The sequence below is a fragment of the Suricata suricatta genome, chromosome 13 (assembly GCF_006229205.1).
Source record: "Suricata suricatta isolate VVHF042 chromosome 13, meerkat_22Aug2017_6uvM2_HiC, whole genome shotgun sequence".
NCBI classification, from domain to species: Eukaryota; Metazoa; Chordata; class Mammalia; order Carnivora; family Herpestidae; genus Suricata; species Suricata suricatta.
The window spans coordinates 85,026,962-85,041,508 of NC_043712.1; the positions used below are offsets into that span (position 1 = coordinate 85,026,962).

Consider the following 14,547-nt stretch of genomic DNA (forward strand, 5'->3'; position numbering starts at 1 on the left):
CAGCTAAAGTCCAGAGAAGCCACGTGGGTGGGCCAGGGGAGCCCCGTTGAGTGAATAGCCGTCCCCAGTGCTCTAGGTCAAGGGCTCTCCTTACCCCAGTACAACCCAAGAACCTACATCCCAAGAGAATCTTTAAGTTCATGTTTGTTCTGTAAAAGGGCTTTTTGGGAAAGACCATAAAAGGACAGGCTTGGCTCTCTTCATCAGCTTGTGTTTTTCATCATGTCCTGACTGCTCTGGGTTTTTCCTCTGTCCCCTTCCAATCTCACCCATTAGGCCTCAGAGGATCTGTTCTGTCTTCTGGAAAGTCCATAAACTTTGGTCCCTAAAGACAATTGCCCTTGGTAGCCATGTTGTAACTTTATGATCTGATACAAGGACAAACCAGAAGGATTAGACATAAGGATGAATGTTGTTTCCACCTGTGACCTTGGACAAGTTATTTCACCTGTCAGAATCTCACATTTTTCTTATTTGTAAAAGCATAACAAGAGTAGCACCTACCATATAGGATTATTGTAAAAAAATTAAGAGAGGTCATGAACATAAAGAAGTGAGCATGGTGCTTGGCATATGGTGAGTGTCCAGGGGGTTGGTTTAAAGACCTCCTCTCGGGGCGCCTGGGGGGCTCAATCGGTTGAGGGTCCAACTTCGGCTCAGGTCATGATCTCACAGTTTGTGAGTTCAAGCCCCATGTCGGGCTCTGTGCTGATGGCTCAGAGCCTGGAGCCTGCTTCAGATTCTGTGTCTCCCTCTCTCCCTCTGCCCCTCCCCTGCTGTCCTCTCTCTCTCTCTCTCTCTCTCTCTCTCTCTCTCTCTCTCTCAAAAATAAATAAACATTAAAAAACATTAAAAAAAAGACTTCCTCTCATCTCAACTATCATTAAGTCATCAGGAAAGTCATGAGCCTGGATGTAACTGACTTCCACCTTCATTGCATTTCCTACATCCAGAACTGAAATTAATGCTACAACTTTGAAGGTAGCTGAGTTCAATTAATGGGAAGAAAGAGGGCTTTACATTCTCTTGATCTCCTAATGTGTTCAACATCTGCCCCCCTAACTCCCCACCTCCATGTTTGTTAATCTCTATTTGAATGCTGTGATGCATCTAGGGTTTCTGGGCAGTTGGGGGCCAGTCATTTCAGTCTTTCTGTCCAACGGAGGTTGTTGCCCCTCCTTCCTGGTCAGCCCTCTGCCAGCTTCACCACCTAGCTCAGGGATGGCTCAGGTGTGGAACGTGTTTATTCCTCAAATCTGAATTATTTATTAAATCCTTAATGGTCTTTGAACTAAGGTATATGGGTATTCAAAGACTTTCTAAGGGGCAGGCAGTTTTAGGAAATGAGTTTCTAATTCTTCATCTTCCCCAAGAACTCTTTCCCCAAATTGAGTGTGCCTAAGAATATGCCTTCCAGACAAGGTTCTTGGGGTTCCCCTAAAACACTTCTTCTTTGATTATTGCCTTCTTCCACTTCATAAAAAGTGTGCCTCTCACCCATCATAAATATGGTACATTGCTCAGGGACCTAGAAAACCTCTATGGTGCTAACCAAAGAGTGATGGAAAATAGTGATACCTTATCAAACTGTAAATAACTTTTGAAAAACAAATGATACCAAGTTCTGTGTTCAACAAAATTGGAGGAGGCCCTAATAGAGTTAATAGATTATAGTAAAACATGAAATAGGGTTTTTTTTTTGTCATATAAATCATAGTGAAATGACATTCCTATAACAGAACTGCTTCTACTCCCACTTACTCACTCATATGAGAAAGCCCTTCTTGCCACAGAAACGGAAAGCCGGAAATAGAACTGATGCTTACCCTTGCCTCATTCCAACCACGAGTCATACACATCCTCAGATAAGTGGACAAGTTGAAAAAAAGAGCCCCATCCATCCTATTAAGTGATACATTTCTAGTAAACTTGCTCTTTTATGTTTAATCATTATAAACATTTTACATCTGGATTTTACATGTGCTGATAATATTTATTTTTGAGAGAGAGAGAGGAACAGATCATGAGCTGGGGAGAGGCAGAGAGAGGGCGTCTCAGATTCTGAAGCAGGCTCCAGGCTCTGAGCTGTCAGCACAGAGCTCAATGTGAGACTCAAACTCACGAACGCAAGATCATGATCTGAGCTGAAGTTGGACACTTAACGAACTGAGCCACCCAGGCACCCCAGAAATTAGATTTCAACACAGAAGAAAACTATGAACACTTGAAGCCTAGTGATCACAAGAAAAAAAGATGGCTCTCAATAGCAAGATGTATTTTGTTGTTGCAAAGAAACATAAGGATAATCAATAAAAGAGCTTCCAAATATGTTGTGTTAGGATAAAATCCTGCAGAAAAAGTGGCATGGGACCTGAAGGTCATGGGATCAAACAGTGTAAAAAAAGTGTAAGCAGTGTAATGCTTGGACCATTAGGGGAGAACTTTTGTGTTTATTTTTCCACAAATGGTGGCATGTGTAAAATATGTCTAGATCTCTTTTGCTATCTAGACAGCCTTAGATACATATGTAAGAGTCAAATCATTGTTTTACCTAAAATATAAATGTTTACAGCATGCTAAACATTATCTATTTTTCCAATATAGAAACTTAGGAAAAAATGTAAGAACCAACCTAAGACCTGTGTGAGAAGGGGCATACTGTGTCCGAGTCCTTTTAGGAGGAATGCAAGCAGAAACAGGCCAAGCTGAAGACTCACCCAAGAGCGTTCTCCTTGATCAGGGATCTCTGGAGGAGGCAGAGGATGTTTGGGACCTCAGTTAGGTTTTGCTTCAACAGCACAGGACTAGAGGAGGGATGTGCTTTTTCCTTAAAATGCCTCATTTATATGGCATAAACTTGAAAACAGATTTATAGCACCTTCTTGGATATAGTACATATTAAATATAGTGAAAAGAGAACTAACTTCCAAAGTATTGGAAAATCGGTACTAGGAAGAAGGACTAGAGAGTGCAGAAGAGACATATTTCTGAAGGGCAGGCTGCCACTACGGGATACGAATAACCTGTCTAAGGAGGTCAGGGAGTGTGACCGGAGAAAAGAGCGCAGCAACCCTGAGAGGCCAGAGAGCCCGGGGCTTGAGCCCTCAGGCTGAGAACTGGCCTATGCAAAGGATCCCAAGCAGTCCCAGAGCTGAAGAGCCAAACCAGCCTGAAGGCCCCAGGCAGAGTGTGAGATGGGGACGGGAGAGTGCCAGCCCCCAGAACAGGCTGAGGTTGATGGAAGTATTTCAAACCAATGAAAAGGCACAAGCTTGAGCAAGTGGAGGAAGGAGGCAGCAAGGCTTCCATTTTCTCTCACAATGTTGTCTTACTAACCCGGACAATTCCCAATGGGTTGAGGCTGCCCAGAGGCAAAGTTTGACTCAGCGGAAGGATGATCTTTCCAATGAAAGTTTAACTTTCTTACTGTCTAATCGTGGTAATGGCTACCCCTGAAAGTAGGAGCTTCCATTAATCAATATATTTAGCTCAAAGTTAGTTATCTAGCAGATTACTAATATCAGAAAAGTATGAGTAAGATAAAAAGGGACATTTCATAATGATAAAGTCAAGATGACAGGGAGATACAACAGTCCTAAATGTGTGGACACCTAGCACCATACCTTTAAAACATAAAAATTTGCATACCTAAAAGGAGAAATAGATCCACAGTCATATTTGGAGATTTCAGCTCATCTCTATTATAACAGATAAAGTAAGCAAAAAAGAAAATAGAAGGGTCAAATAAACACAGCCATCTTGGCCTAACTGACATATATAAAACGTATACCCTACAATTGCAGAGTAGGAGACTGGACTATTTTTAATTTTAAGATTACTTTCATCTCTGAAATTCTACAACTTACTCATCTTTTCCTAAGAATATCTCTCTTGGTCCAGCTTCCCCATTGTGTGTTGCTAATAACGATGCCTTTGCAGCCACTTCCCAAATATGCATGAGGCTGCAGAGGAGTCTTTAATACTGTAAACAAGCATCCCTTCCCCAAACCTTGCTGATTCTGTTAAGTGAACATCTCTCTCATCTGCACCCTCATTTGTATATCCTAGAGTATAGCCTCAGCCTACCTCCTGATTCCTGACCCCCTAACCTCTGAAACCACCTCTCAACCTGCCCCTCAAGATCAGCTTCTTGTCCTGAGCTGTCCTGCAGGAACTGGCCAGACCTTCATATGCAACACAGTGCTCCTATGAACCCATTTATTCTCCTCCATCCCCCAAAGACCCCAGAGCTTACAGAAATAATCTACACGACAATAGGATGAAATGATTGTACGAGGACATCAAACCAAGAGAAATTATGTGTAGATCAATAACGTAAAATGAAAGATAAGGTGAGTACTCAAAATGCATGCTTCAAATGCTGCTGAAATGCTAGGGGTAGACCAAAACTGGCTTCAAGGACGCTGGTAGGTCTAACCAGTTCAACTCCTCAGCAGGATGCTTCAAAACCTGCTTGTCCTCATCTTCTGCTCATTCCATGGGCCACTCATTCCCTGTGGGAAAACAGGTCTCCCCTATCTGTGTCTGTTTGCAATTCCATTGAGAATCATCCTCTTACAATGATTCCAATGCCAAATTCAGAAGAATGTAGCCATGAAGGCCATGAGTTCAAGTCCTGCCACCCACCCCAGATTCCAGCTGTTTCCTTATTTACAAAATTGGAATATGAATTTTACTTACCTCATAGGATTTTTGAAGAGTTTAACCGAGGTAATGTATGTCAAGGAGAGAGAATCAGGGTTTAGAGCTGCTCACCCCTGGTCCTCTCCCTTGGACCCCTGGTCCAAGTCCTTGACCAAGTGAGCTCTATCCACAAGAACCAATAACCAAATGGGAAATGAACTCCATTTTTTAAATTAATAACTGGATGAGCACATGATTCTCTCCTTTCCCCTCTCCTAACTTTAGGGCTTCTCTGCTGATTTACACTGGAGAACAGGACTTAGAATAAGGGCTTCTTTTTTCCCTGCACCCTCCTCCTAACTTAGAGTCCAGGTTTTCAGACAGACCTAAAATTGCTCCCTCTATCCAACCTCATGGATAAGAAAGTCCATCTCACCCACCCAGTCACAAGCAGAAGCTGGACTACCGTGAGCCAGGAAGATTTCAGAGCTTTCTGAGGCAGACAGGTCAGTGGCCCAGCCGAGTGTGCTTTACTGCAGGGAGACAAAAACTTCAGGAGAGGCCCACAGGTTGTGAACGTGAACCGTGCTTCAAGACGAGGTCACCCAGTGCAGCGAACCATGACCCAGTGAGTGTCTTTGGCTATAACTAATCAAATTAGCAATTCACAGCACAGAGATACAAAGGGAAGTACTCAAAGGGCAGAAATGTGGAGAAAGGCCTGAACATGCCCCCTCCCCCAACAGTGTGTAAAATCACAGGGCATGAAGCTTAGCACCTAGAAAGCACTTATTACCTTGTGCACATTTGATGTTTCCCACAGGCCGTCATCATGATTTTAACGTAAAATTGCTCTTCAGAATGGGTATGCCCATTTATATTGCTCCTAACAATAAGGGAAAAAAAGGTTTCATCACACCTATGCCACAAATACAATCAAAGACCATCGAAATTCTTTTTCTTTAATAATTCTTACTTAATGGAATTTATTACTCACTTCTTCTTCCTTCATCAAAACCCAACAGATTACTTTCCATACTCCCTGGTACCTGCATATGTTGTTAATACGTCTTTATTTGGGGCTATCCTCTAAGATAATTGGGCAATCTGTCCTTGTGTCTTCTTATTGCTTTCAATGTCATTTGTATCCATTTTAGATCTCAGTTTTCTGGAGGGCCAGGAGCTACTTTGGACTAATTCACTCAGCATACACTGTACACAAAAGCGTGTGTGTGTGTGTGTGTGTGTGTGTGTGTGTGTGTTGTACAGGATAAGTAAGTAATAAATAGAGCCAGTTCTTAACTCTTTATAGACAGAATCGAGGTCTTTATTTTTTCTCCTCCTAATCTCATAGAGAAGAGAGGAAAGCTCTCTTCTGAGGATGTTAGAAGAAGCACCAAATAGAACAGGAAGGTGGGGGTTATCTGTGACTTTCTTGAACCACCCTCTCGGTTTCCTCTAGTCCCCGGTTGTAAAATAACTCACAGGGTTATTTTACCCCGAGTGTGGTAGTGGAAAGCACTGCTGGGACTTGGAGCCGAACTCCCGACGTGCAGGTGTTGGCTCCAACCCGTTTATGACTCTGGGCACAACATTCAGCCTCACTCACTTCAGTTACCGCCAACAGAAATCAGGAATACCGACAACACCATTTTTGTTATATTACAGAAATGAAATCCTTCAGTGTCAGTAGCATGATATCTAGGACAAAGGAAATGTTTAAAAAATTAAACGCATTATCACTTAATATTGATGATGGTAATTTTAGTCATTTCACATAGCATTGAGGACAGAGCTCTCTAGGAATCAGAAAAGAAAAACTTATTTCTTTTTCTTTTTGTATTATCCAGCTTCCTACAAGAAAATTAACACTCAGACCCTTAAGATCCCAGGGGTAGATGAGCTAGAGCTCACCTGCCAGGCAGAAGGTTACCCCCTGGCAGAAGTCTCCTGGCCGAACATCAGCGTCCCTGCCAATACCAGCCACACCAAGACCTCTGAAGGCCTCTACCGGGTCACCAGTGTCCTGCGGCTGAAGCCACACCCCGGCAGAAACCTCAGCTGTGTGTTCTGGAATGCTGACGTGGAAGAACTCACTTCAGCCATCGTAGACCCTCATGGTAAGAGCAGCCCACCCTTCCTAACTCTATCAGTCAGGAAGTAGATGGCATACTCCGAGTGAGTAATTGGAGGGTAGTGCAATGAAGCCTACCTGTGAAGGTGTGGTCAGGGTTTAGAGAAGCGAGTGAGGTTACGGCCAGACCCTGGGGCCTCAGCAGTCGGAGGAGCAGTGACTACTGTTGAGGTGGTTACTGGTTGGAACCTGGGGAAAACACTGGTGACAGGAGCGTGGCCTCTTGTAGAGAGAGGCCGCCACCCATAGAAAGCTCCACGTTGGAAGTGGGGTAAGTGACTACCCCGACCTCACTCTCCTCCAGCCCTCCAGTCTGCCTGGGCCTCCCGTAGCTGCACCCGGCTGCAAGTCAGAAAACAAGGGATCCCGCTGATGCGTTTCAGAAACGTCAGCCTCTCAGAGCTCAGAACCCGGTGTGGAAGTGCACAGACGGGATCTGGAGAGGAAACAGAAGAGCCAGCACGAGAGCTAATCACTGTGACTCAGGCACGGTGCTGGGAGTCAGGATAAATGTGACTCTGCTGGCCCTGTGACCGTCAGGTGGTTATAGGGTTTTCAAGAAAAGCTGGCCTTTTGTAAAATCTTTCAGAGCCTTTGCTGACGGTGCTGAGTCCCATACTTTAGAACTTCATACACCAGGGAAATTTCAAACAATTTGGGAGTCTGACCGTTTTGTAGTTGCTGAGTAAGAACATTTATTTGCCAAATAAGAGCAACTGTTTGCCGTGGGGTGGGGTGGGGGCTGGTGACTTTGCCTTTCAACCCTGAGAGCACCAAGCCCGTGGTTGCCTTGCCTGGAACAGACTGACTTGCTGCAGTTGGCTTTTCATTGTTATTCCTGAACATGAAAGTAACAAAAACCAGAGAATCCGGGGATCCCTAAGTTCCAGACCTGGTCTTCCTTGCCCGCATTAGGTAGCAGCATTCAGGTTCTCCATGGTGATCAAGACTGATCACTCTTTCAGTAGAGAAATTGTTTTCTCTGCCTGCTGGCCGACCCATGGGTAGAACCCAAGCTATGTATTTAGATGCCAAAGCACATATCCCTTGATAGAAGCCTTTGCCGCTAGGAAGCTGGACTTTAATCCAGTAGAGCCTCATCTGTGGGGATAAAATGCAGAAATTCCACAAGTGGGTCACTGGACCTAACAGTGAGAAGGACCCAGCGTCAGCACTGAGGAAACCCTGGCACGGAAGCAGCACGTGCTTGAGGTGGGATTATCAGGCGGAAGTGACTCAGACCTACTCGGAACCATCCTTCATTCAGCCACGTTCAGGCCGAAATCAGCGCTGGGACAGAGAGGACAGGAGCAGGGCAGCAGAGACATCTGCTCTTCCCAAAGTAAAGTCCATTTCACCAGGAACGGGCACCAATCTGCAGACAGGACTGAGGACTTTGAAGTGACTCAGTCGCCATCTCATTAATTTCCCAGGATTTTCTTCAGGGGGAAAAGGTCATCCCTGCCGTAGTTTGCAGGGGCAGCCAGCTGCCCTCTCACTGCCCACCCCCAGCGAACCCCCGTCTATCCACACTTCACTGCCCAACTCCACCGCTCAGGTTAGCCCAGCTTCTCTCTAACTGAATGGTTTGGATAAAGTGAGGACATAAAGAGAGATGTCATGCTAAGAATCTTGGTAGAAGTGAAGACGTTAGAAACGCCTCATTTCTAGGGTCAACTTTGAGTAAAAATAGTGAATTAGGCAAGCTGGTCTTTAACGCTCTCTGCCTCTCAATTAATTCATACTAGAGCTTTAGCCAGAAGAATTTATTTTTCTTGGAATTGTTGAGTAACTGTCCTTTGCTATGTGGAATTTCCTGCCTGGTTAAGTGTAGGCCAGTACTTTGGATGGAATGTGGTTTTCCAGAAAGATCAGGGAAATAGGGGCCTACCTGGGTAAGACGAACTCAGAGATAACTGGAATCTAGCCTTTGCCCCACTGATTACATCAGTGTTTTTTGTTTTTTTTTTTAACCTTTGTGGTAGAGAAGTAGGAAGAGCACACTGACCATTCCTCTGGAAACCTTGAACCAGTGAGAAATTACGAATGAAATAAGGTGGTCGTCCTTTCCATGGAAACCAGTGTGGCTGAATGAATAGTCAACAGTCATGGGAGAGGCCTGTGGGGTCCACATCAGCTCAGGACATTCTAGAATATCACTCATAAATGCAACTGGCAAGGGCATGAAGAGATTTTTGTGCAGTTAGAGATTTTCAGCCTACATTTACCTACTCTTCCCAGAGTTATATTCATGCGGTTACCTTCTGACATGGCTCCTGGACTCCGTCAGCTCCCCTTCCTCATCGATTGCTCTCTGAGCTTGCTTGCACCTACCCTACCTCTGTGATCTCTCTACTCAGGCAGTTTCTTCCACAGAAAGTGTAATTGCTCACCCTCTTCACCAGCTTCAAGTCCCCTGTCTCTCCAGACCAGCTTAGATAACTCCAGGGCACAAGGGGTCCTTCCCTTATCTCTTCTCCGAAGACTGATTACCTGTACTATGACTTGGCTTGGCTGTGACTATATTTGTCTTTTATCTTTCATTGCTATCTTCTTTCCATGTATTTTAATTGTTCACATGGGTCGTCCTTGCAGAAGCAAAACAACACTCTGGCCGTACTAAGTGCTCAATTCATGTCAGATTAGTGGATTGGGGGATTAGTCTTGATAATCCCAGTCCCATTATCCCAGCCACCAGACTGTGTGGACCACCGGATCAGAGCAGTCAAGTGGCCCTTGGCTTGTAGTACTAATACCAGCAACATATAACCAGTTACACATCCCCCTACAGCTCCTGACTCCTGTTTTTTGAAGGCATTTTAAACTGCCTTATGACCGTCCCCTTTCTGGTCTTTCTCATCAGTTAAGCTGCTCATTGCAGAGTCTGTGACCCATCACAGACTTCTCTAGAAGTCAGTGAATAAAGCAAATGCAGCAATGAAAGGCTGGTGATGGGAGGCCCTCCAGGGGTTGTAGGATGGGTGGTTAAACATCCTAACTTTTAATCAGAAACAAAAGGGTAATGAGCCCATTTTCCTTTGGAAACAGCCCTCTGCACAGCCCATTGTTGCATTTCATGAGGAGAGGTAATGGGATTGGAACACAGAAAATAACTATAAAAACATTTTGGGGGCTGGAAGTGCAGCCGTCCCAGGAGTCCTGGAGGGGACTCTCTGGCTCCAACATGACTCTCTGGTGGTCCAGAACATGGGCTCAGAAATCAAACAGACTTGATTTTTAAACCCTCTCTCTGCCACTATTAGCTTTGAGAACATGAACATATAACTGAACTAGAACTTGGTCTCACATTTGTAGAATAAGAATAATGATAGATACCTTAGATGGTGATGGTAAGGATTAAATTGAATATGATTGCTAAGTCCTTAGCACTCAGAAAGTATGGAAACAGGGGAAATATAATGCCTCTACCAAGAAGCATGGCTTCCTTGAGTGCATGGGGTTGTGGTGAGGATGAAACCTAGTTTTCCCATTATATCATCATATCATTGTTAAGTAACACGTAATTATTATAAAACAATTTATAAGACTATTAGAATAGAGGCTAAGCTGCTATAACAGAGAGACCTTGAAATATGACTCAAACAAAATAGAAGTCTATGTCTCTCTTATGTGATATTCAGAGATAGAAGGTGATTCAGAGCAGGTGAGTATCTATAGTCCATAAAGTCAATCAGTGATCCAGGTTCTTTCCATCTTGTTGCTCGCCGTTCTCTAGAATGTTGTCTCTGCTGAATTGTCAAAGCCGGGTCACTGCCACATCCATGTTTCAGAAAGAAAAAGAGTGGTGGAAGACCTATCCAGTGTTTTAAGGCTGAGGCTCAGAAGACCCACATCTTGGACTTACTTTCCATGGCTGGCCACATCTAACTGCAGGAGGGGGCTCCAACATGTAGTCTTAAGATGCCATGTGTCCAATTACTGTCCTCATAGTAGGGGAGAAGGAAGAATGGATTTCAGGGAGAAGCACCAGTCTGCCACACGGTGAATGAGGATTGGGCTAAGTGGACTGGGTAGACGGATGACTGATTTGGTCCAACAAATCCTGGTTGATGTCTTTTATGCAGCTGGTACTTGGCTCTATAGGGGATCCAGAGGTGACTTAGGTGAAGTCTTTGTGCTCCAAATACAGTCTAAGCAGACTGATGTTCATTATGAGAAAGTCTTCAGGGATGAGTAGAGCTTCTGTATGTGGAAGGGACTGTGAAGGAACCTGCAGGGCACAAGGATTTGTATAGAGTCACCGAGGTGGGGCCTTCTCCTGTCGTGGGGACACTGAAGGTCCCAGGGCCCCTTGACTCACAGTGCTACTGCAGTGTGCTTAATAAGCACTTCCTAAAGGTAAAAGAGCTGTTGTAATCAATGCAAGCTGTCCAACGTGTGCATAAACCAGGCTTCTGAATCCTTTCCTCCTTAATGTTTCCCACCCTGTTTTCAATAAAGATGCAGGGATGGAGCTTTGATTAAATCAATCTGGGCTCACAATCCTGGCCTTGCCACTTACCTAGCAGTAATAACCTCCGATATATTATTTGGCATCTCTGAGCCTTACTTCCTAAACTCTAAAATGAGGGGCTCAGATTAAATGATGTCTAATTCCTTCTCAGTTAAAACAACCTGTGATTCTCCGATGGCACTGAGATGGGGGAGAGGGAAGGCAGTTGGTAGGGTTGAGACTTTCCTCCTGAGCAGTTTTGCCGGGTTTCTCCTGGGCCAGGCTGTTGTGTCTATTCTGTATAAGCTACTCCATGGGGCAAAATTCAGGCTTTAGGAAAGGGCACAGCTTACCTTGGATACGCTTCTCTCTCCCCGTTGTCAAGCCCCCTCTAGCTCTTCCCCGCTGTTACCCCGGATCCCTTATTCTGACCTCTAGATACTGAGAGCTCTCCTTGACAAGACCTTCCCCTGTTTTCAAAGTTGCTCTTCCCATCCACCTCTCCATTAAACTCATCTGTTCCTCAGTGCCAGCACACTGATTAGCGGATTCAGTGCCAGCACACTGAGTAGCAGATTCAGTGCCAGCACACTGATTAGCGGAGACCAGGAAAAGGACACGCTGTGGTAATTCACACCAAGGTCTCAATGTCTGGATTTTACATGTTAGCACTATCTATAATATTCTACTTTTTTCCCCAAAAGGATCCTGTCAATCCTTGAAATTGATTAGCTAATGGCATAGATTCTAAGCAGTGTGAGTGCTTGACAGTGGAGGGGGAAGACATGTTTGAGGTGAGAGAGGAAAGAGATGGGAAGAAAGAGATGATGATAGATAGACAGACAGACAGACAGACAGGCATGGTAGATGGATGAGAATGATGAAGAACAGAATCTGGAACCCAACAGCCTGGATTACATCTCTGCCCTGTCTCTTACTGTGTAACTTTGGGAACATGGTAAGACCTCCTTTCTTCACCGGTAAAATGAGGGTCATAGTGGAGCCTGCCTCACAGGGCCGTCGTGAGGAGTGACTGAACACGTGTACGCAGCACACACAGAACAGTACCTGGTTATAACCTACTCAGATGGCCACCTTACTGGTTTCTCTCTATCTTCTGGTGCTTTTTTTTCCTTCCAGGTGATCTAGATCCCAAGATCCCTTCAAATTGGCTGCTTCCTGTTGTCATCCTTTCCTTCATCATTGCTTTGATTTTCATCACTATGACGACAGCCCTAAGGAAACCACTCTTCAAAAAACTTTATTTTAGAAAAGGTAAGTGGGTCTCATTCATGGTAACCCAATGCACTGGGTGTCTGCAGTGTTGCGCAGTAGCCTACAGCTTCCCAGTTTCACACCACTCTCCTCGGGGCTCATGAATCCCTTTGGACTCATCCTGATGAATTTTCCCCAGAAGAAAATGGCTCTCGTTTTCTTCAGTGAGCTGAAAACCTCATCCAGAGTATTTTAAAAGGAACGTTTTGTTCCTATGCTGAAATCATTTATTTTGTTCTCTGAGCCAAGAAGTGACCTTAGCCTCCTGAGATCAGTGTCGTCTTGGTCCTTCAGACAGCTGTGCAGTCAGAGTTCATGAACAGGAGGATGCCAAGATCACTTCTGAAGGTTCCTTCGGTTCTTGTCCCCCTTTCCCCATTCTGGGCGCCTGCTGGGCTGAGCCCTCCCCAACCCCTAGGAATCTGAATCCCTTGGTTGGTAATGAAAGGAGAAAAGTATGTGAGGCCATTTGAGGGCAGGAAGACCACCTGTTTTGATGGCTCCCTGGTGACGGTCGGTGTCCCTCAGAGTCTCTCCTCAGCCTGTCCTCTTCTCACCCTCCTACTCCTGTGGTGTGACCTTTGAATCCTTGCCAGAAAATCTGCAGACTTGTCTGGTGGTTTCCTAGCCTGTTCCTTTGTCAGCACCCAGTCAGCTCCTCCCAAGGTCTGTACATGACCTTGTTGTAGAAAAGGAAATAACCTCTGGGAATAACTCAGTAGCAATTGGGAGCGGCCACTATTGGAGAATTGGGAGGCTTCTTGGTGTTTGCTGTGCTGCATTTATAGTCTAACCTCTGTATTCTCATCTGTGTCAAAATAGTCATGCTCTGCTTGTCCACTGCCCTGCGTGTGCATTAGCTTGGGTGCTAACCACAAAACTCTCTACTATAGAACCCTAGAAACTATTGTCAAAATAAAGGGGATTAGAGGTTGAGGAAGAAGGAAGAAGGGATGAAGGAAAAGAGGAAGAAGGAAAAAAGAAAGAGAGAAATGATAGAAATGGAGGGAAGGGCCTTTCACCATAAAGGAGGAATTACAGTGTCTTCTCTGACAGACGTTAAACAGAATCACTTTTTTTCCTTTAAACGTTTTATTTGGGGTGCGGGGAGCAGAGAGAGAGGGAGAGAGAAAATTGATCTCAAGCAAGCTCCACCTTAGTGCAGAGCCTGACAGGAGTCTCGATCCCACGACTCTGGGATCATAACCTGAACCAAAATCAAGAGTCAGACGCTCAACCGGCTGAGCTGCCCAGACACCCCAAACGGAACCACTTCTGCAAATCTGTGACCTCAGACAGCCATGGTCGATGCCCCGCATTGGAATGTAATCTTCTGTCATTCTTCCTTCACCTCCCCCAGACACACCCCTCAGACACAGATCTGTTCCCAAGTTCTAGGCGTGGGGTCTGAGAACTTAGTCACCTGATATGAGAAACAGAGTTTTCTGTCCTTACTCTCTTTGGGAGAATGAAATGGGGTCACACTGAAAGGTAGAGCAGAAAAAATTCTTTCCCTTATCTTTCACCCTAGTCCCAAGAGTGAGCGAGCCTATCAGCAGTTCCACACGAGACGCAAGGCTCGGGCACCAACCGTGGTGGGCACATTTGTTGCTGATAAGAGTTAAGAGAGTAAATTTAGAAATGATTCCATATTTGTTGGTATTGAACCAGAGTGAAATCATGGCTGCCTCTGTAATACAGCGCCCCGCCCCAGGTCACACGCGCTGGGACCTGCTTTCTTTCCTGGGAGGCACATGGACACACACGCACACACATGGGTGTGCCTTCCATGTATCAGGAAAGGAGAGTGGCCGGCACTGCGAACAGAGCTTTAAGCCAGAGTCGGAAGGCTGGGTTGGGACCTGAAGCTGCCATTTAGTGGCTCTATGATCTTGTATGAATCACCTAACTCCTTTGAGATGGTTTCTTCTCTCTGTAAAAAGAGAAGTGACATGAAAATGAACGTTTTACAGCGTATGGCCCCGACCTCGCTGCCACTGCTGGGGTTCACCTGGCCTGGAACAGAACCCTCCCAACTTGT

The 14,547-nt window shown here is 45.1% G+C and overlaps 1 protein-coding gene across 2 annotated transcripts in view; it reads left to right on the forward strand.

The window, feature by feature from the left end:
- Nucleotides 1–14,547, forward strand: part of PDCD1LG2 (programmed cell death 1 ligand 2) — a 53,368-nt gene that overhangs the window by 22,124 nt on the left and 16,697 nt on the right. For both annotated transcript variants that reach the window (XM_029919598.1, XM_029919597.1), the window contains 2 exons: nt 6,495–6,764; nt 12,372–12,506. In XM_029919598.1, coding sequence (XP_029775458.1) covers nt 6,495–6,764; nt 12,372–12,506 — 405 coding nt within the window. The remainder of the gene's footprint in view (nt 1–6,494; nt 6,765–12,371; nt 12,507–14,547) is intronic.